This window comes from Pelobates fuscus, chromosome 1, assembly GCF_036172605.1.
Source record: "Pelobates fuscus isolate aPelFus1 chromosome 1, aPelFus1.pri, whole genome shotgun sequence".
NCBI classification, from domain to species: domain Eukaryota; kingdom Metazoa; phylum Chordata; class Amphibia; order Anura; family Pelobatidae; genus Pelobates; species Pelobates fuscus.
This window is the reverse complement of record NC_086317.1, coordinates 334,199,566-334,222,887: the sequence shown is the minus strand read 5'-3', so window position 1 is coordinate 334,222,887 and position 23,322 is coordinate 334,199,566. Positions and strand designations below refer to the sequence as shown.

The 23,322-nt window shown below is 40.4% G+C and overlaps 1 protein-coding gene across 2 annotated transcripts in view; it reads right to left on the bottom strand.

The window, feature by feature from the left end:
- FGF14 (fibroblast growth factor 14) overlaps window positions 1-23,322 on the bottom strand; it is a 560,221-nt gene that overhangs the window by 125,014 nt on the left and 411,885 nt on the right. For both annotated transcript variants that reach the window (XM_063460105.1, XM_063460111.1), the window contains exon 3: window positions 7,904-8,007. In XM_063460105.1, the coding sequence (XP_063316175.1) occupies window positions 7,904-8,007 (104 nt within the window). The remainder of the gene's footprint in view (window positions 1-7,903; window positions 8,008-23,322) is intronic.

Below are 23,322 nucleotides of genomic sequence, written 5' to 3'. Positions count from 1 at the left end.
CTATAGCAAGTATGTGCAGAGCAAGCTTCCGTCACAATAATTTTATAAACTAGGTAAAGGGCTACTTTGATCCATAAGAGGTAAGACCAGGTCTATGTCAATGAAATACAATGATAATACAGCACAGGTGTATTGTTCTCATGTTACTGTCATGTGTTCCTGGAAGGGAAGACTCTGCTAACCACCATTTAATTTAATGGCTAAAGTACTGGTACTTTTCAACCTGGTAAAATCTAGAAATATATAAAAGAGATCAACAATTGTTGCTCAATACAAAATAAAAATACTTTGACCCCTTTCTGACTGGGTCTGAATGTGGTGCAAAGCTGTAGATTAAATACTTCCCGTTAGGCTTGTACAACTTATGGACTGGCTATAAATTATTCTTATATAGCCGCAATAACTGTGAACGTGGCAATATTGCTATTGCTGAATGCTTCCCTCCTGAGGCTGTCCAGTTACACCTTCAAGGGGCCATAGGACTGCTGTGACAGCGTGACATGGCGTAATTGCCAGCTGATCCCCAGCTGATACAGTGCATGCTGGAATCAACGGTCAATTGTCTATTGCTGGCCTCTTATAATGAGGCAGTCCAGCAGTAAAGCATAATTGGCTCCCAGGCTGACCAGCCACCCAGGGAGCCAATCACAGGAATGACCACATTAAAAGAACACACCAGACGCCTAAAACACTAATTGGTAAAATGTTTTGAATGTCCTCTTTTTTTCCCCATTTTATAGACGGTGCAAATTTCAGTTTGAAATTGACACTTTTATCAATGAGCCGAATTACAATCTCCTGGTTGGCAGACAGTCAGCCCTGTTACTTCCTGCTTGTTTAGCTCAGTGGTTCATATATCCACCTCCTTTCTAACTCATCTTTTAGTCCTCTGTATTTGTCCATCATCTCATGTTCTTTCTTCCTGATGTTATAGTCACTGGGTATTGCCACATCCATCACCATGATGTTAGGTTAGTTGGCCACTACTTTCTTTCTCTTTGGATCTGAAAGCCCCCCAGGATCTTAGCCCTGTCATTCTCAACTACCCTTTGTGGTATCTCACATCTGGACAGGTCCAAGCCCATATTCTGTGAAGACATTTCCGTTCATAATTCCAGCAACTTGGTTGTACCTGTTAGTGTATGCTGTTCCTGCTAATATCTTGCACCCAGCTAATATGTGCTAGATTGTCTCAGTGGCCTCCTTCCTAAGTTTGCACTTAGGGTTTTGTCTGGTGAGGTAGATGCATCCTGATGAAAGTCATGGGAAAGGACTGAAACGTTGATCCTATTTTATTACAATTTAGCTACACAATTTTTTATACTATACTTATTAAAAGTTACGTTTTATTGGGTTACTCACCTTTATAAGGGTTCACCTACTTAATGGTTCACCCCTTTTTTCCCTTAATTTTTCAGTCTATTTTAATCTTGACTCAATAAAGAACTGATTTTATGGAAGACCGTGAGTGCAGCTACCTTTCTAATATATATATATACACACACACACACAAGAAAAGTTCCAGTATTCAATTATGATATCTTGATCAAATTAAACTGGCGTTCTGTATTTAACTCTCTGTAGTGATATTTCCTTTTATCATCTAGGAAACCTTGTTTCTTAACCCAGATCTTCAAGTGCCACCTCAACCTCAAAAAAACTGTGGCTATATTTATGGAAATATTGCTTCCTGTGGGAAGATTGTCTTTAAACAGCAATAAACCATAAGTCATTCCCATCACCTTGTTTAAAAGTCTCTGCCAGATACCTTATAGCACATTTTCATTTATCTGTTGACATTGATCATCAGTTTTCCTGAACCTAACTTCTAAGAGTGTGTCATATATCGAGAACAGATATTACATTTCACTTCAGGCCACTAGAAGAGTTATATCCTCAATTGTAGCAGTTAGTTCTACAAAAAGCACACATCATAAATCTATGTACTGTGAAATGTGCTTCAATATACAGCTTCTTTGATTTTTTATTTTTCGAGTCAGCCTGGATAATTGAAAGGGCATTTGTACAGGTGTGTATGACTGTCACACACCGGGACATTTATTTTAAAAACAAGTCATGTTTCAGGAAATGTATCTCGAATACAGCCACTTAGCACATACACTCGTTAGCTAGGCTGGATTTTTGAACAAAACAGATCACTTGTTATGGGCAAATGAACAGATAAATGGGTGTAGCAATAATATCATAATTATGAAGGGCATAGAGGTATGATGTTTATAAAACACTTAATGGGACATACCCCTGGAAACTCCTGTAATGCTTGTATGATAGCTTCTGTCCTTGAAGGGGAACTGTAATCTTTCTTTGGAAATAGATTTACTATTTAATATAAAATTGAAAATCCCCTATAAGTTGAGTTAATGTTTTCGTGTGTGTGATGCTCCATTTTCTTTTAAGTTTATACGATTTAGCAAATTGCATCCCAACCCATCTTAGTCCAGGCACAGGTAGAACACACATTGCATTTTTTTTTCTTCTCCTTTGTTTGCTGACTGCCTGGTGCAATGGACAGAGATTACAACATTGATTGACAGGGAGCTAAAATGGAGGCATCTGTGGCGAAACCAGCTTCGCCACTGTGAACTGGAGAGGCCTGGTTGCTAGCCTCCTGCCCGCTGACTATGGCCCCTGGACATGTTGCACTTTAAAAACTATATTTGGGCATGTATAATTTATATTGCTGCTACTGGCCCTTTAAAATCAGCGATGGACATTTTGGGACTACTGTCCCTTTAAGACTGTGAAGCATGTTCTATTGTACTGCCTGTATATTGTATATGTATTCATGTGTTAAGTTTAACCTGCAGCATTCACCTGATTGTTCGGTAGAATCACTCCATTCATTATATTGAGTGAAACTACCGAACAACCAGACCACCCAGGAATAAGTGTGCCTCCAATTACAGTTTGCAACAATGTTGCAAACGGGTAATTGGCAATCCAGGTAATGTATTCTTTGTCCTCTGGGTGGCCGCCATTCGGGAAACAAACACGTGGCGGCGGCCATCTTAAACTACCGAACAGCGGTGTTTTGCCGTCGAGTGTCTGGAACTAAAATCGGACACTTGACTAGGCAAACACCGCTGAGACCTCCATACTTCCAGAGATTCGTATGGAAACTACCGAATGACCCGCCGTTCGGTAGAAAGAACCCCACAAACAAGGGAATTCATTCAAACCCTCTCCAGGCTCTATAACACAGGCAATTCGTCTGTTTCATTCACTTGTTTGTGACCGACCGCAGGGCCAAAATGCATGGAACTGTTTTCGGATACTTTACCCATGCGGTCGGTCAATACTTTAAAGTCCCATAACTCCCGAACCGTTTATCCGAATGGGCTGATTCTTGCATATGTTGTCCCCCGGAATAAGGGCTATCAGGGGATACCTGTTTTGGAGGTGTAGCCTATGTATTTGGGGTACATCCAGGAATTGGGGAAAAGGGTGTACGGTGTAATTGTGTTAAGTGTTAATCTAAGGGGAGGAAATGTGTGGGAGGTACATCCATGTGATTGGTTAATTTCATCCTCCCCCTGGGAGTGTCCTGTATGTACTTGTTTGTAATAAAAGCCAGACTGGGTGTCCCAGTCTAGAGTTCTTGCTTAACCCTCAAAGCGATGTGTCGTCTCGGTCTTTGGGGGAATGGGATTGTATGCTGACTGCCAAGAGTGTAAGCCGATGTCTGCTTTTCTTGTTCAGCTGTTCCAGTGTTCGTGTGGTTCCAGTCGGGAGAATGGTGTTTGCAGTAGCTGCCTGTGCATCTGGAAAGGGGATTCTCGCCTAAACTGGGTTTTATCCTCTTGTAAGTGAAACGGTCCGTTACAGCATCCAATTGCAGGATAAAGAGGTTTAATTTTATTTTTCACCCTTCACAAACACAAACTTGTTAAATATAGGAAATAAATAACCTAATACTAACATCAAGTGATGTCACAGTTCCCCTTTAGATCTAGGGAGGTAACAGTTGTGTGTTTTTTTTCTTGCCTTATGGCTTGTATCTTAAATGTTATGCTTCCTTTGCCTTTATTTATTATCAATTCTTCCTTGCCCTGGATCCCAATATCTAGGTGCTGACATTTTTGCCTCCTCTGTCAATGATGTCTGCAGTTTGCCCTTTTGTGGGATTCTTCTGACTGATGCATTGTGGTCAGGATTGTCGGGATGGGTGGCTGTCCTGGGCCAAAGTCCCCCTTAGTGAACCATTGAAAATTCCAGTGTCTCCAAAATGTATTTTTTTATTAATAGCCCCAAGTCCTAAGTCTTGGTGCTGGCTGGAGACTCAATGTCTTTTCACAGTAATGACAGCTGCTGTGAGGCTCACATTCACCACCTCACGTTAGTTCTGGTACTCTAAAAGTGTATTAATCACTTTTGGATGCCTGACACTGCCTGCCCCTAAAGCAGAGACTGCAAGACAGTCAAGTAGAACCTCCTTATGTTTTTCCTCGCCTCACTTGAGTTATGGCACTTTGCGTTTCAACTACCGGAACTTTAGTGATTGGATACTGTTGATGGGGGGGGGGAATAACAGTGGCGATGCATTGACTCTATGGGTTCCAAAGGTGCCCCTTGGCCCACATCCTGGCAGCTACATACTCTGCTCAGCTCCTGGCGGCTTGTACTCTCACTCGCACAGTGCAAACTGTACGGGAGCTTTGTTTAGAGTTACTGGAAGTAAGGGTCTTTATTCAAGACCGCAACAGATAAGAACAACATATTTTATTACAGATTACGTTTACAGTGCCAGAGGTTGTTCATAGTTATTTATAGGAGGTGTTTGGAACAGTTAGACAATTCAGAGGACACTATTACTATCTCAGGACCTGAGGATTGGGTAGCTGCTGGCCCTTGGTATGTATTAAGGAGCTAACCTTTTTGGGGTTATAAATAATAAAATAGAGCCCATGGAGGCTTTAGTGAGTTTCAGTTAATATATACTGTTTGTAAATCATAAATAAACTCATGTATTTTGCTTATCATCATGCACCACCCTTGTTTTCATTATCCCAAGCATCACTTCTGATTTAGCTATTTCTGCTGTGGATTGCCATTTGGTTTGTAAAAAAAACAAAACAAGATTGTATTTAAATTATCAACAAAATGGAGACACCCTTATAAGATTTTGAAATTGTATTGGCAGAAAAAGCTTTCACCCTACACCACCTTCTGTTCTTATAAATGGTACATAATAGCTAGAGGAAATTCTTTCTGATGTTCTCTCTTAATATAACACAGATGTTTGAACACGAAATACAATAACAGAGAAAAAAAATATATATATATATATACGTGGAACAAAATCACATAACTCACTTTTTTACTTATGTAGGAAACAAAACAAAAAAGCACTATTGAAAAATTAAATAGAAAACAAAGAGATTGTTTTGTAAGTATAGAAAAGCATTGTCAGTTTTTAAACTAAATTCACAGAAAGGTGAACAATCCAAATTATTTTATGGTGATTACATACCATGGGAGGTATAGAATTGGTCACAGTTGGGTGGGCCATCAGCAATGCAACTTGTGCAACTTGTGTCATTGGGGACACCCATAATGAGAGGGACCACCCAGGAAGTGAGCGTACCCATCCACTGAAGGGGATAGGCAGCCTGGTGCCTTCTTGCGACCCCCGGCATGCAGGAGTCGGACCATGCAGAAAGATCTGCTGAAATGTTTTCGGCATAGACTAAGTGTCTGCTGCACAGCACAATCATGTCTAGTAATAAACGCGAGCTGTGCTGCCCAAAGATAGTTCCTGAGACACTAGAGAACTAAAACGGGATGGCGTGATAGTACCCTGAACATTGATACTGTCCCACTGAAAGCTGTCCCAGTTGGGAGCCCTCAGCCTGTGCTTAATCTATACTGGTGTCACACTGACCCAACCTTGTTTGAATGGAAAAGGACTTATATACAGACCTTTTGTTTTTCAAATGATAATTTGTTGAATTTTCAAGAGTGAAAATTGTAAAAGGCAAATTTATTTACTAAATTCTGAATAGCAGCAAATTACATTTTGAATAGCAAAATGTGGGCAAAAATAAAGCATCTGGAATATTCTCCAACTGATGAAGTGATAACAACAAGGAAATAACTTGCTTGTTCAAGGATACTTGCATAGGTGAAACATGTCTAACTTGGATTTTATTATGTATAAGTTGTAAGAGAACATTTTTTAAAAGGAATATTCTTTTCTAAAAGATATATGCATATTTAAAATTAAAAAGATAAACAAGTCTCTAGATATGAAATCACATTATATAAAAAAACAAAAAATATATGTATTTGTTTTATCTCTATTACAGCATAGAACATTGTTGGTCACAACACTAAAACACAGTCAATAAACCTTATTAAACTTCTTAAAATAGCCCCTATAGTCACCAGAACAACTGCAGCTTAATGTTGTGGTTCTCAAGTATGTAGCCTGTCTCTGCAGGCTTTTTAATGTAAATGATGCCTTTAAACATTTTTTTTAAAAGGCAGTGTATACATTACTGACAAGAAACACCTCCAGTGGCAGTCACTAAGATGACACCTAGAGGTGCTTCCTAGTCCTGTGCTGCACAATGTGCATGGAGACACTGAACATTCCATATATTGATTCAATGCATCTCTATGAGGAGAGCAGAGGCTGACACATTTTGCCACAAATGCGCAATTGCCTCCCAGTGCTTTCCTGCGGGAAAGCATTGTATTGGCTGAGATCACCAAATTGATCATCTCAGCCACAGAGGCGGAGTCAGGCATGGAAAAAGTTGAGTAAAATCACCTTTTCACTGCTTTGGCAGGGGGACGAGGGACGTAAACAACCAAAATAATTACAAAAGCTGGCCTTTGCTGGGAATCATGCTGGGAATATCCTCTATTTATCTCTTCACCAAATTGAATTGCAAGGACTGCAGAACTAATCATTTAAAGAAACATAAAACGATACATTACTTCTTAAAGGAAGATGTGCATTTTAAATATAGCTCTTTTTGAGGTTGTTTTTATTTAGTGTTTTGCTTTTAACAAACAATATAATGATATTATTTTGTCTTGCAAATTATAAATCAACACTCTGTGATTGACATGCCTTGAATATTCTAGAACAAATATTCCTTTCCTGGAGACTAAGGCATTAACATGAAATCTTCTGCAGAAACCAAACCGTAAAAAGGCATAAGGGAACCTTTCAAGACTGTGTGACTTTTAAAATCCAGCAAGAGACATTAAATCACAAGGCTTAGAATCGCACATAGTTGTTAATGACTAGGGAGAAAATACATTTATATAACTCTTTCCTTTACAAAGCATTACTGGAAAACTAAGGTGCATGTCACTAGTAATTTACTTGCTCAAACAGGTAGTCACACCAGGGGATTATTTTACTAAAGCACCGTGACACTATAGCCATGCAAAATCAATGCAAAAAGAATTTAACTAGATTTGTTAAAGTAAAAGCAAACATGAAAATCAAGTTTTGTGAAATATTCCATATATATATATATATATATATATATATTTAAATTTGTATTTTGCAATACCTATTACATCATATATATATATATATATATATATATATATATATATATATATAATTTTTGTATTATTATTTTTTTTTTAAATATATATACATATACAAATTTGTTTTGTACAATACTTTACAAATTTTAGTGAATAACCCAACATGCATCTCTGTAGGCATATCTAACAATTAATACAAAACGTAAAATGTATTAAAAAGTATCCAAAAGAGTCTCCGTTATGTATTGTATATATGTATGTATACATTTTTTCTTCTTTTTTTTTTTACATTTATTTATTTTTACACATTTAACCTGTGGATTCAGTTTTTAAATGGTGCTAATTACAAATGAACATGAAATGTTTTACTCACAGACGTGTACAGGTAGCCTTCTCCATTCATTGCTATATATAACCCTGTCTTTACACCTTGGATTGCAACAACACGGAGACCAACTGGTATGAGGTTGAATAAAGCTGTAGAGATAAAATTAACATGTTAAATTAATTTTCCTTTAGTCTGTGAATAGATATTACAGCATGTCTCAAAATTTTCCTTGATTAAAACATCACAGCAAAAATAGTTGGATCTCAGTATTTACAAGGTTTGCTTATATTACATGATTCATAAGTGATACTATCATACTAAATATCTGCAATCAACTATATATCAATATGTCCGTCCATCCATCCATCCACTTATCTATCTATGAGGACAATTTGAAGTTCCCCGGTAAGCTTACTTAGTGCTGGATTAAGCCAGGGTTATGAATTGCCTGAGCTTTTGGTCACAGATGTCATCACAAAAAGACTGTCCAGGTTCAACTACCTAACCCCTCCATATGTTGCATATAGCACCAAGAGCATTAGCATCTCCTCTAAGTGCCTTGACACAAATCCTAGCATTTTTAAGGAGTGCACAACCCTTTCCACCCCATGGACTCCATATTTATTATCAATAACAACAGCAGTAAAGACAAAGTAAGCAAACAATATATATATTTTTTAATTATTTTTCAAGTGCAGAATTGTACATATAGGAATACGGTGACATTTCTCAGATGATATAAACATCGGCCAAATGTATGTGCATTGCATGAGATGTCAACAACATAGCACTTATTTTTATGGTAAGTAAATGAAACATGAACAATATAACGATAGCAAAATTACAGTGTGTGGAAGCCACACGCGGGTCAATTGTCAAGTGAGTAAGACGGTCTCTTCACTTTGGCGAGGTATGAAAGTTGGTAACCGGTCGCCAGGATAAGTACGGATAATCAGCCATATTTTTAAATATTATAGTAGTATGCCCAGTTTTGCATAATGCAGATGTATTGCGTCTTGTGCGGCATCTTGTGGATGCAACTGTGTGTTGTAGTAGGTTTGTCTATGAGACCTAGGCCATTTGGGGTCGAGTGGACAGTGTGCAAGAGACAAGGCACAACAGGAGTCAAATATAAAGAAGTCTGTTTAAACCACTGTCCTATTAGGTTCCCTACTATGTTGGGTGACAATTGGTGCGTGTAGACTGCCCTAATCAACGGCTGCCCTGGCATGATCTGAGTTAGTATGTCGCCCTCGTCAAAAAGGTGTGAAGGTGCTGTCAGGTGGCGTCTGTCTAGTTGAATGGAGCCACGATACGGGGGAGATTTGTCGTGATTGTTAGTGGACGTCTTGTGTCTAAAGAGAGCCCACAGTTGGGTGCTGAAGCCCATCTAGGGAAAAATAGTAGTGCCGGTTGGGTACCTAGTGTCAGGTGGTAAAAGGGGAAATTAGCACTGGTTAGCTATACTGTGCCAGGTGTGTGCAGAACAATTAAAAACTTTAGGACATAGAGAAACAAAAGTAAAAAAGATTAAGAAATCGTAAAAACAGAACATGACAGTTTGGTAGATTATATTGCGTGTTTTCGCAGCCATTTCAGGTCGGAGCTGCTAGACGTTCGCCTCTTCTAGGAGTGAAGGGCATGGTTCTATCTGGGTCTCAGGTATGTGAGGTGGAGGGGGTTGCGGTAGTCAAGGCTCTTGTGGGGATCCCCAGGGCTCGAAAGAAGGAGTTTGCTTCCTATAGTGTGGACAGTCTTTTTGTGATGCCCCCTATGGTTACCATTAGGATTCGTGGCAAAGTCTATCTACACTCTATGCCTGTGTTGCGCAGCTGGCTAGTTATAGGTTCCATTGAACGGTGCCACAGTAATGTGTACACATTAGGATTTCAAAGAAGGTAAGTAGAGAAAGTGAGTGGAGTCTTGCTTCGGACCGCAGCCATGAATCGAGTCTTGTCAGTGGAAGAGTGACATCTGATTATGACATCCTGTGAGGCTGTTGGTGGTGCTTGCCTTGGTTTTGGAATGTGAAAGAAGCCCTCAAAGGTAAGTTTCTTTGCCTGAGCGTGCGGCATGAGGGAGGTGGTTGGGTATCTGAGGTAGTGAGGTAGTTTTGTTAGATCGACAGAGTCGGGTATACCCCGAATCTTAAGGTTCACACGTCTGTGGCGTTCTTCTGCCAGGTCAACCCTGGTTGTTAGGGTAGCTTGGGAAGACTGCAGTTGTTGAACAGATTCTTTCAGGCCTTGTACCTCCTGCCATAAGTCTATGATGTCCTCCTCAGAGGCCTGTGTGCAAGCCATTATTGCCATGGTTTCTGTCTTGAGCATTTCTAAGACCGTGGTGTGCAGCTGTCTCATTTCATGCAGTAGATTTCCCCCTGCTGACTCGGTTTGGTACAGTCGGGTGAATGAGGGTTCCATATGCACCCCTGTGGGCCCCTCAGAGCCGTTTGAGCTTTCATTGTGGTCTGGCTCAGCCACCATCTTTTTGGTGGCTGGGCGCTGTAACATGGCATCTATGTCCTGGGTGTCTTTGCTCGCACTTGGTTGTGGTTTTTGGGATCTTCTGCCCATGGTGTCCTTGTCTTGCTGGGTTTGCATGGACTGGAATGGAGGTGAGTATGTGAGTGCTCCCATCCGTTCAGGTATTTCCAGTGCGGCCCGTGCGGTGCGAAACTCGAGGTAGGCCCCGGATCGCCGTTGGGTTTTCCTGCTCGTTTGCGTGAACAGGAAATGCATCTGCATGCAGCTCACCCCAGGAGGTGCCGAGGTAGGTAGTTTTACACCCGGATGGCGCAACGGGGAGTCAGATATAGGTCAGATTATACACCCGGTATCAGGAGCTTCGAAGTGTTGCGGCCATTCCGTTAAGGCGCTAGGCTCCACCCCAGCAAAACATTATTTTAATAAACCTTTTAACTATATATTTTGTAGTAATAGTATTTTTCACCTATGAAGTTACAGCAAATGATGGCCTCGATTTAATACACTTTCCAAATGAATCAATACTGTTAGAAGAAAAGTTAAAAGTTTCCAAATGATTTATCTACAGAAGTCAGCATTAAAGTCTATGTACTTATTTGTAAATAAATCATTTGAAAAGTTAATCTAAAAGTATTGAATAATTTGGAAAGCTTATTAAATTGAGAACGACGATATTCCGTGAACCATTTGGCGAAACGTTCCACAAAGTAATAGCAATCCGATCGGGAACAATCTGCACGTTTCGGTATATTATGGTCTATGTAGTGTAAAAACTGTGGGAGGAGTTAGGGTGGCAAATTTGGCTATAAGAATAAGAATAACTAGAAAAGCTACAATTTCTGGGGAAATTGTGTGAAGTGTTCTTGCCTCCACCAGTAGTTTACAACTGGAGTGGGCGGGGTAACTGTTATTATTTATTTATATAGCACATTTAATTGCAACGTTGTTGCCCAAAGTGCTTCACAGTTACATTAAAACATACATTTATAAAAACATTAGCACGTGTACAAAAGGCCCTGTCTATGACATCACTTGCTGCTCCAGCCTGGCACAGGTCAGAGTATTTTGGCGGTTGCCATCTTCAAACGGTCGTATTTTAAAAACTATAGATCCTACAGCAAAGAGCTTTATATTGTGAGAATCACAAGACCCATACCTACATTTTGATGCATAGTATGTCTCTGAAATATTAACAATGAAGGCACAGTCGCAGTTTAGAAATTGTCCTTCAAATTTGAGCTGGCTAGAGTGGAGTTTCAATGAATGTCAATGGACAGCGTGAGTTGCAAACAAATGGTCATATTGTAAAAACAATCAGGACTATGGCTTAGCTGTGGACATTTCTAGTGGCAGCAGGGATAGCTGAACATTTTGATATAAGATTTGTGTAGGTGGGCTTGAAAATGAGGGAGTGTTGGCAGTTTAGAAATCATGTCCTGATTTTTCAGCTTTTGCCAGCTCCCACTCTAGCTTTGAACATTTTGCCATTCATTCCTATGGGACCAATTTTGCCTCGAGAATGACGATATTCCATGAACCATTCAGCGAAACGTTCCACAAAGTAATAGCACACCAATCGGGAACAATCCACACGTTTTGGTATATTTTTGTCTATGTAGTGTAAAAACTGTGGGAGGAGTTAGGGTGGTAAATTTGGCTATAATAAGAATAATAATAATATATATGTGAGATAACATTAAGTGGTCTTGCTATGCAAGAACACTTAATAACTAGAAAAGCTACAATTTCTGGGGAAATTGTGTGAAGTGTTCTTGCCTCCACCAGTAGTTTACAACTGGAGTGGGCGGGGTAACTGTTATTATTTATTTATATAGCACATTTAATTGCAACGTTGTTGCCCAAAGTGCTTCACAGTTACATTAAAACATACATTTATAAAAACATTAGCACGTGTACAAAAGGCCCTGTCTATGACATCACTTGCTGCTCTAGCCTGGCACAGGTCAGAGTATTTTGGCGGTTGCCATCTTCAAACGGTCGTATTTTAAAAACTATAGATCCTACAGCAAAGAGCTTTATATTGTGAGAATCACAAGACCCATACCTACATTTTGATGCATAGTATGTCTCTGAAATATTAACAATGAAGGCACAGTCGCAGTTTAGAAATTGTCCTTCAAATTTGAGCTGGCTAGAGTGGAGTTTCAATGAATGTCAATGGACAGCGTGAGTTGCAAACAAATGGTCATATTGTAAAAACAATCAGGACTATGGCTTAGCTGTGGACATTTCTAGTGGCAGCAGGGATAGCTGAACATTTTGATATAAGATTTGTGTAGGTGGGCTTGAAAATGAGGGAGTGTTGGCAGTTTAGAAATCATGTCCTGATTTTTCAGCTTTTGCCAGCTCCCACTCTAGCTTTGAACATTTTGCCATTCATTCCTATGGGACCAATTTTGCCTCGAGAATGACGATATTCCATGAACCATTCAGCGAAACGTTCCACAAAGTAATAGCACACCAATCGGGAACAATCCACACGTTTTGGTATATTTTTGTCTATGTAGTGTAAAAACTGTGGGAGGAGTTAGGGTGGTAAATTTGGCTATAATAAGAATAATAATAATATATATGTGAGATAACATTAAGTGGTCTTGCTATGCAAGAACACTTAATAACTAGAAAAGCTACAATTTCTGGGGAAATTGTGTGAAGTGTTCTTGCCTCCACCAGTAGTTTACAACTGGAGTGGGCGGGGTAACTGTTATTATTTATTTATATAGCACATTTAATTGCAACGTTGTTGCCCAAAGTGCTTCACAGTTACATTAAAACATACATTTATAAAAACATTAGCACGTGTACAAAAGGCCCTGTCTATGACATCACTTGCTGCTCTAGCCTGGCACAGGTCAGAGTATTTTGGCGGTTGCCATCTTCAAACGGTCGTATTTTAAAAACTATAGATCCTACAGCAAAGAGCTTTATATTGTGAGAATCACAAGACCCATACCTACATTTTGATGCATAGTATGTCTCTGAAATATTAACAATGAAGGCACAGTCGCAGTTTAGAAATTGTCCTTCAAATTTGAGCTGGCTAGAGTGGAGTTTCAATGAATGTCAATGGACAGCGTGAGTTGCAAACAAATGGTCATATTGTAAAAACAATCAGGACTATGGCTTAGCTGTGGACATTTCTAGTGGCAGCAGGGATAGCTGAACATTTTGATATAAGATTTGTGTAGGTGGGCTTGAAAATGAGGGAGTGTTGGCAGTTTAGAAATCATGTCCTGATTTTTCAGCTTTTGCCAGCTCCCACTCTAGCTTTGAACATTTTGCCATTCATTCCTATGGGACCAATTTTGCCTCGAGAATGACGATATTCCATGAACCATTCAGCGAAACGTTCCACAAAGTAATAGCACACCAATCGGGAACAATCCACACGTTTTGGTATATTTTTGTCTATGTAGTGTAAAAACTGTGGGAGGAGTTAGGGTGGTAAATTTGGCTATAATAAGAATAATAATAATATATATGTGAGATAACATTAAGTGGTCTTGCTATGCAAGAACACTTAATAATAATAATAATATATATGTGAGATAACATTAAGTGGTCTTGCTATGCAAGAACACTTAATAATAATAATAATATATATGTGAGATAACATTAAGTGGTCTTGCTATGCAAGAACACTTAATAATAATGTAAAATGACTAAATATGGATGCCCTGCTCAAAAAAAAAGATCAGGATCCATGATTAAAATTTCCCTAGACATGTTTTTCAGGCATATAACACTCAGCTTCCCAGAAATACATAAACTGAAGTGAGTTGAATATAGTCAGCAAGATGTGTCCGTTGGGAGCCCGTGTACAGATTTTACAGCTAATTTATTTATATATGGATGAATAGTTCTGGATAATGATAGCAGGCAGATGGTTGATATTCATTTAAATAGGGTACAATTATATAAAAATCCAAGGAATATCCCCATTTCTATCAGTTCCTTCTCCTTTCAGTGCGTCTGTATATGGTTCTGTTCTTCCATTATCTTTTTTTTAATGACTATATATGTCCAACTTTTTTATGTAACAATGCATTCTATAATTGAAAAATTTAGCTTTTTACGCACATATGCATATATCTACCTATCTACACATGTGCATATACACATTTGTATACAGGGCTCACAAGCCACAAGCCATTAGCGAGTGAAATTTCACCCCTGGTTAATGGAAAGTAACTTTTAATTCCTGGCTTGTATCACTGGTGTTGAAATTTTGTTTGTATATTTTTATTTGTAGTTGTGACAACGTTATTTCAGTTTGATATTTACTAGCTGGCAATACCAAAAAAATAAAAAGGCAGAGCAAAACCATTCCATAGGAAACTATAGAAACCACAATGATATTCTAGAAGTTTTCTAGCTATAAAATGTTCTTTTCTTTGGCATAAAAGCATAGCTGTAAAGTTACACCAGTTTAATATCTACAAGCTGGTTAAAGTCAGGTCCAGCGCTGAAAAGGACCAGCTTCCAGTGATTCTATAGGGAACCATATAAAATGCAATAACATTTATTAAATGGATTTACAATCGTATGGGCTTTAAAATACCATTTTGTTTTGCCATAAATGCTACGCAAGGTACATGTTCCCAACAGAACTGCATTGCCACTCAAGCTACCTAGTTGTCGCACCTATGGTAGCAGTGTGGCACTTATACCATGCGTGGCAGGGATACCATGGGAACCTTGCGCCAACTACAGGAGTCCTTAAAGTTTCCTGACCTTTTAATACTTAGTCTATTTATAGATCGTTTTTATCAGGTCATATTATTGTGACACATCAGGGTATCCTTCTCAGGTCACACTCCATTGTTTTATTTGTTGCTGTCCAATAGCTTTGGGGGTGATCCCTATATATACTTCCCTCTTCCTTGGGATCTTTGCCCTGTCATAGCTTCTATTACCCGAGAGTGTTTTAGAATATGTGGGGTTCTTGTTATTGACCTGGCTTCGGATAGACCTTTCTACTTTTCTGGTATCCTTGACTCTGACTTGTTTAATCGGTTTAGGAGTATTTCTGGGATCCTTGACTTTGGCTTACATTCTGACACTGTATTTTTGTCTATCTTGGCCCATGTTAAGCCTGGCCACTCCAGGCCAGTATACGTATTTCACTCTTTCTATTACTTCATACAAACTACTGTTTCCCTATTCTCTTTGTGGCATAGCCTAAGTGAGCATACGTGTGATCTTAAAGGGAATCTCCAGTGCCAGGAAAACAATCTGTTTTCCTGGCACTGGAGGGTCCCTCTCCCTCCCACCCACCAATCCCCAGTTACTGAAGTCAGTCACATACCTGAGGCAGCGGCGATATCCCTCGTCGCTGTCTCCTCCTCCGCGCCGCTCCTCCTCTGCATTGCGTCGCCGGTGGGCGAGACTGATCCCGCCCACCGGCCGAGGAGACCTAATGCGCATGCGCGGCAATGCCGTGCATGCGCATTAGCGCTCCCCATAGGAAAGCATTGAAAAATATTTTCAATGCTTTCCTATGGGGAAATGAGCGACGCTGGAGGTCCTCACACAGCGCGAGGACGTCCAGCGACGCTCTAGCACAGGTTTCCTGTGCTATGAAGGAGGAAGTGACCTCTAGTGGCTGTCTAGTAGACAGCCACTCGAGGTGGAGTTAACCCTGCAAGGTAATTATGGCAGTTTATAAAAAAACTGCAATAATTACACTTGCAGGGTAAGGAGTAGTGGGAGTTGGCACCCAGACCACTCCAATGGGCAGAAGTGGTCTGGGTGCCTGGAGTGTCCCTTTAACCCCTTAAGGACCAAACTTCTGGAATAAAAGGGAATCATGACATGTCACACATGTCGTGTGTCCTTAAGGGATTAAGATTTAATCCATTTACTGTCACAGTGGAGTGCAATAGAATGCTCTGTTGTATTCTATGTTAGTAAAAGTAAAAAAAAATAGTTGAAATAAAAATAATACATGTGTAGGGCTGATGGAACAATCATATTGGTTTTGCTTTGTGGGAGGAGGGTTTTAAACACTTTTTTAAGACCAGAGGACAGGACATCCCCCGATATAACTTAGGAGAAGTAGTGGAAGTAGGATCAAGTGGATGGGACATTATTTGTCCCTAAAGCTATTGGGTCCAGGAAACTGGACATCCCTCGTCCATCTGCTATTACTTCTCCAGGCATGTTTTTTTTCAAACATATGCTGACAGTATTGAGTTACTGTCATATGTCAGCCTTAAAGCTGTGATAGTAAATAACACTGATTTTATTATTTTCCTTTTGGCTGGGTGTAACTTGTTTTTTTCAGATACACTATTTTTAAGCAACTAGTAGATTGACCTATATATCTCTAGAGAAAGGCCAAATAAACTTAGAAAATATTAAACAAAGATATTTCATTTAAATTAATAATAGATTGTTTACACTATAGGTACCTAATGTTACTTTCTGACAACCCCTATTAGCATATTTTTTTCTCTTTGCTGGAGGTGTAATACCGAGAGAGGCACGCTACCACACGTCTGGTGGCACTGCAGTGGCATACAGCCGCTGTGGAGGGATGTTAAAGGTATAATAGACGCCTTAGGAATCCAAGACTTCCCCTTAAACATTAAGACCTGTCTCCTCCTACTGTTCCCCAAAGAGACACGAGAGAACCAAAAACAACTGCTCTTGCTAATATTAATGGCAGCACGCAACCTGATAGCGCTAAATTGGAAAAAAAATGGTTGTCCATCCACACCACAATTGAAAGACAAAATACAGCAGTTTTACATATATGAGAAAATGTCCACAGACACTACTAAAGCTACTGCAAAATTCAGGGAAACATGGGAAGGTTGGAAAATGTGGTACGAAACAGGGAATTGTCCTGATTAGCAAGCAGCATAGTGGTGGGGAGGGATTCCTATATCGCCCAGAGCTAATGAGGGGAGGTATGCCACTTCACCTATGGAAGAGAGCAAAGGGAATTGTCAACTTCTGCATTTCTGATCTCGCCTGCTCAACTGTTTTTGTATATACCTTTGTTAAGTTACTATCTAAAAGTTCATATATAGCGATTATCCCCGACTGTTATCAAGGGGTTAAGTTATGGACTCATTGTTAAGAATCCACTGGAACATCAGTGTACTGTGAATATGTACAGAATTCATAACTGTGAAAATCTCAATAAAATACAATTAAAAAAAAAAAAAAAAAGCTGTTTCTAACATTAACATTAACAGTAATTATTTTCTTTACTTTTCAATAAACAAACTGGTATGCATCATTTGTGCAATACGTGCTGCTAGAGAACATAGCTGGACCATTCATTATGTCACAACTCAAGAGAAAACAAATCTGGAAAACCAGCCATATAAAACAGGGTGGTCTGCCTACATTAAGGTAGTTATCAGGACTATGTAAAGTTTTTTTTATACTCCTGAAATAAATAGATGATAAATTCAAATAGGCACTTAGATCACATATTCAGTGCTATCACTTTGCTGTCTCGTAGGGCACACTGCCACCCCCGCAAAGAAAGGGGTGCACAAAGTACCTCTTCTTTGCTTTGTCATGCACTGTAGTGTGGCTAAGTAGGACTATGTCAGACGTTCTGCAGGATCTGTATGTCTAGTCTGTCAGTGAAGCTCAGACTCGCAATTTTAATGAGACTTGGAACTTCGCTGACTTAAAATGCCATGAGACCATTGGGCCCTCTGTGCCAATTACCTCAGGTATGTCTCTGCTACTTTTAAACCCAATTCATTTTTCATGTTTTTTTTTGCAGGGAAATATTTTTTTTTTTAAATTCTTTATTTTTGCAGTGCAAAGGAGGTTTACATACAAGCTTGAGGTACCCCAACGGCAATCCTCTGGCTACATAACAAGCTTTACATTCGGGGTATTTGAGTGTACATGCACATTTTTATAGATATCTGTAGTTTAGTAGTGTAACGTTTCATAGAACAGGATTTTTGGTTTGTTCACAAGCAGGGCCGGCCTTAGGGGTGTGCGAGCTGTGCGGCCGCACAGGGCGCCATGGAGCAGGGGGCGCCGTGCGGCCGCACAGCCGTTTAAAAAAAAAAAATAATAATTTTGTTTTTTTTAAAAAAAAAAAAAAATTGCAGCGGGGGCGGAGCTTACCGTGCGGCGGGGGCGGAGCTAAAAGCGCCGGAAAACGGCTGCAGGGGAAGCAGGAAGGAGTCCCTGCTTCCCCACCAAACAGTCACCAGGAGCTGCACTGCCTCCACAATGATTGTCAGGTGAGTGTGACTCTCTGCCTGTGTGTATGACTGTCTGCCTCTGTGTGTCTGTGTGTATGACTGTCTGCCTCTGTGTGTCTGTGTGTATGACTGTCTGCCTCTGTGTGTCTGTGTGTATGACTGTCTGCCTCTGTGTGTGTGTGTATGACTGTCTGCCTCTGTATGTCTGTGTGTATGACTGTCTGCCTGTGTGTGTCTCTGTGTGTGTGTGTGTATGTATGACTGTCTGCCTGTGTGTGTATATGACTGTCTGCCACTGTGTCTGTGTGTATTACTGTCTGCCTCTGTGTGTGTCTGTGTGTATGACTGCCTCTGTGTGTCTGTCTGTGTGTGTGTGTGTGTGTGTGTATATGACTGTCTGCCACTGTGTGTCTGTGTGTATTACTGTCTGCCTCTGTGTGTTTGTCTGTGTGTATTACTGTCTGCCCTCTGTGTGTGTGACTGTGTATGACTGCCTCTGTGTGTATGACTGTCTGCCTCTGTGTGTATGACTGTCTGCCTCTGTGTGTCTGTGTGTATGACTGTCTGCGTGTGTGTGTGTGTGTGTGTGTGTGTATATGACTGTCTGCCACTGTGTGTCTGTGTGTGTTACTGTCTGCATCTGTGTGTTTGTCTGTGTGTATTACTGTCTGCCTCTGTGTGTATGACTGTCTGCCTGTGTGTGTCTGTGTGTATGAATGTCTGCCTGTGTGTGTCTGTGTGTATGACTGTCTGCGTGTGTGTGTGTATGACTTTCTGCCTGTGTGTGTCTGTGTGTATGACTGTCTGCGTGTGTGTGTGTATGACTGTCTGCCTCTGTGCGTGTCTGTGTGTATTACTGTCTGTGTGTGTCTGTGTGTATGACTGACTGTCTGCCTGTGTGTGTGTGTGTGTATGACTGTCTGCTTGTGTGTGTGTGTGTCACATACAACCAATACACGCATATCACACACTGTTAATATACCCATTACAATTATCACACATAGCATACATATCACACACAGTCATCACACGTACTATTACATACACAGACAACACAAACATAACAGCATACATGGATGACGGGGGGGGGGGGGGGCGCTGTGAAGATTTTTCACACAGGGCGTCTAAATGCCTAAGGCCGGCCCTGTTCACAAGATATATGCAGGTTTGCTTAGACAAAATATTCTGCCCTTTCAGAAATTGTGATAGAGAGCTATTAGTAAACATGCTTAAGTTAGTAGATGAGTGATCAGTAATAGCTATATATTCGAGCTGCAGGTAATCAGGATTGTGAGATATTAAGTGGACCTGTCATCGGAATGTCACAGAGAGTATTGGTGTCAGTGTGATCAGGTAATTATCAGGCTGTAGTATCCCCTAAAGGTAGGTATAGTGATGGACTATCAAGTATGCAGGCTAAAATGCCTATCAGACTCTAGGGAATTAGGATTAGAGCCCCTGAAGCCCCCATTGCTCTAAACACAATACTTGTATCGGCTGTCTCAGTAAGTAGAACATTAATACGAAAAACATAACTAGCATAAGTAAAACAAGGAATATTATTCAGCATGTGCAAGTGCAATGAATATACTTGGGTCCCATGTGTGTTAGGGACAGTACTTTCATGGTCAGCCTATCCCCTGTATAGGGAATGCATAGTCCCACATGGTGCCTTGGGGCTTACATTTCTCCTGGCCCAGGTCAATCAGGTCTTCTGATCCATCCGGTGTCCGATGCTGGAGTGGAGTGGGGTGTTGCAGTCTTCTGGACTCCGGAGCTGCCAGGTGAGCTCGTATTTCCATGCTCTGCTTTTCTGTTGTATATCCCTGGCGGTGTCTCATGTAGTTGTTCGGCTCCTTGTGCTTGGGCAAAGTGCGCCGTCTTTTCCGCCGCCATTTTGAGGCAGTCAGGACTTTCGGGGGCTTTCTACCTTTATAGGGCAGCCTTTTGGGTAGATGGCTGTTCGGCAGGTGTGTGGCAGGTGGATGCGCTCTGCTCTCCAGCTTGCGCCAAAAGTTTGCAAGTAGCTCGTCTAGTTTGAGCTGGAGGTCGGGCAGCTGTCCTCCCTCGTCGGGGGTGCTCTGTACCGCCATTTTACAGGAGACGTCAGACATTTCTTGAGGCTGGGCAGTTACACCTCCAGACCCTGCAGCACGGCTTACAGGCGCCGGGATATCCCTCACCGGCGGGGGGGGGATCCGGGTATGCTCTAATGGGCCCCGCGAGGGTAAAGGAGCCCGAGGGCAGAGGGATCGGCCGCCTCCCTCTCTCCCACGTGTAGCAGGCCTCCACCCTCCCGTGATCCAGAACCGCCAGACGCCGGTCAAACTCCGGTGGATTAATGTGCATGAGGACTCACACAGTCGCTGTGATTGTTGCCAGCCTCGGTTAGTTGCTTATTATTGTTTTTATTCTATAATTTAGGCTGTTTTCCCCTGGAGCTCGAGCACAGTGCGTCCGGCTGGCTCGGCAGTCAAGCTCCGCCCCTGCAGGGAAATATTTTTAATTTCTGGAATATTTATCTGATTTTATTTAATAATCATAATCTATATATAGCTTGATCCAGGCTATTAAAAATGCTCAAAGAGTGCTTTTAGATATATGACAACAAAGTTTATATGTGATTGTTTTTAATTTGGCGTATCTTGAACCCTGGAAGTCTGTATATTGTTCTAAAATCTAATTTGGATTAAAAAAAACACAACACATGAAATTATTTAGACAGCCTGTGCGGTACATGGGTTGACTTGCAAATATAGAAATACTAGTTTGTTATATGAGAGATATTTCAAAGCATTAATTACAATCATAAACTATTTGTTCACTGGGCTAATTTATTTTCCATTACACAATAATATAAGTCGGAATTACAAATTCCATTCCTAATAGAAGACACATTTTTCTATAAAGGTTTCTCCCTCATCAGACTCATCATATCTGAACGCACTTGGCTGAAAATAAAAATGCTTGATGGGCAACATAATTAACAGGAAATTATGTAAAGTGATAAGGTATTTTGCACAATGGCCAAGTGTGTCATTGGTCAACAACCAAAGGTCAACATCATTCATATATGCTTTGTGAATAAAAATGGTAAATTAACATTCATTGGTAAGGGTAGAAATATTGAATTTCATTAAGCCGTTAGCTCCCAAACGGATTGTTTCCTTTAAAAAATATAAATGCCTATTTTGTGAATGAGAGCACCCTCAGCTATACCAGGGGGTACATGTGCAAGAAATGCATCAAGCAAGGAGGTGGAGACAAATTCAGTATGTATTTTCCATTAGAATTCCATCTAAACATTTCATTAGGTTATGCACCAAGGTTTTTATTTTGGGCAGGGGTTGCCAGATTTTTTTCTTTTTAATAATTAAAGTCATAAAATTAATGTATATAGCTCAACAGGATAGTAGCCACACCTCACTGACTAGGGCCAGGCATAGGCAACCTTCGACACTCCAGATGTTTTGGACTACACCTCCCATGATGCTTTACCAGCATTATGTGTGTAAGAGCATTATGGGGGATGTAGTCCACAACATCTGGGGTGCCGAAGGTTGCCTATCCCTGGACTAGGCCTTCCAAGACAGACATGAGTGTCTGGGACTGCTTATAACTCATGCAAAGTGGTTATAGTGTCTGGAGTCCCGTGGCACCTTCCTTCTGTTCAGCGTTAAACAGATTGCAATGTTATAATGTTAAGGAAGAATCCCCACCAGCCCATGCCTTTCGTAGCATTAGGCTGACCGATTTCAGCTTATCACAGCACCCAGTGTAGGTATGAGTTGGTATAGCTAGAGGGAATTAGGTATTCTCTGCCTTAGCCATACCTCAAGTGTGGGCAGGCTATACAGTGAAAAATTGTTTAACACTGAATGGAGGGACAGTGCCCTGGGACTCCATGCACTATAACAAATTTAAACATAAAATGGTTTTAGTGCCTACAGTGTGGAATTAAGCGCATTTGATAGATCTTGGCCTCACATTAATGTATTTTTCTTCCTCTTCAAATCTCTTTTTCTTGAAGACAAATAATAAGATTATATAGAATGGTCGTGGGGAAATGTGAACTGATATCAGCTGCGTCGCTCACATTGAGCTCTCATTGGCTGAGGTGATTGCATACTTCTAATAAATCTCTTCAGTTTGGAAAAACGGCGCCTTAGAGGGGATATGATAACATTATACAATATATTCGGGGCCAGTACAAACCATTATCTGGAAATATATTCATAAACAGGGCTATACATAGGACACAAGGTCACACATTTAGGCTTGAAGAAAGGAGATTTCATCTAAGGCAAAGAAAAGGTTTTTTTACAGTAAGAGCAATAAGGATATGGAATTCATTGCCGGAAGAGGTGGTTTTGTCAGAGTCTATACAGATGTTTAAGTTGCAATTGGATAAATACTTGCAAAAACATAACATACAGGGATACAATTTCTAATTAGTGGGGTAATAGCTGCTTGATCCAAGGAGACATCTGACTGCTATTTTGGGGTCAAGAAGGAATTTTTTCCTAGTTTGTTGCAAAATTGGAAGCGCTTCAGACTGGGTTTTTTGCCTTCTTTTGGATCAACAGCAAAAGCATATGTGAGGAAGGCTGAACTTGATGGACGCAAGTCTCTTTTCAGCTATGTAACTATGTAACTATAATAAGGAAGTTGCTCTATCACATGGGGATGCATGGCTAAGAGGCAGGATTGCACTGCAAAAAGTTGCAAAACTTTTTATTTTTTTAAAGGAAAAGATTCAAATATGAAGAAA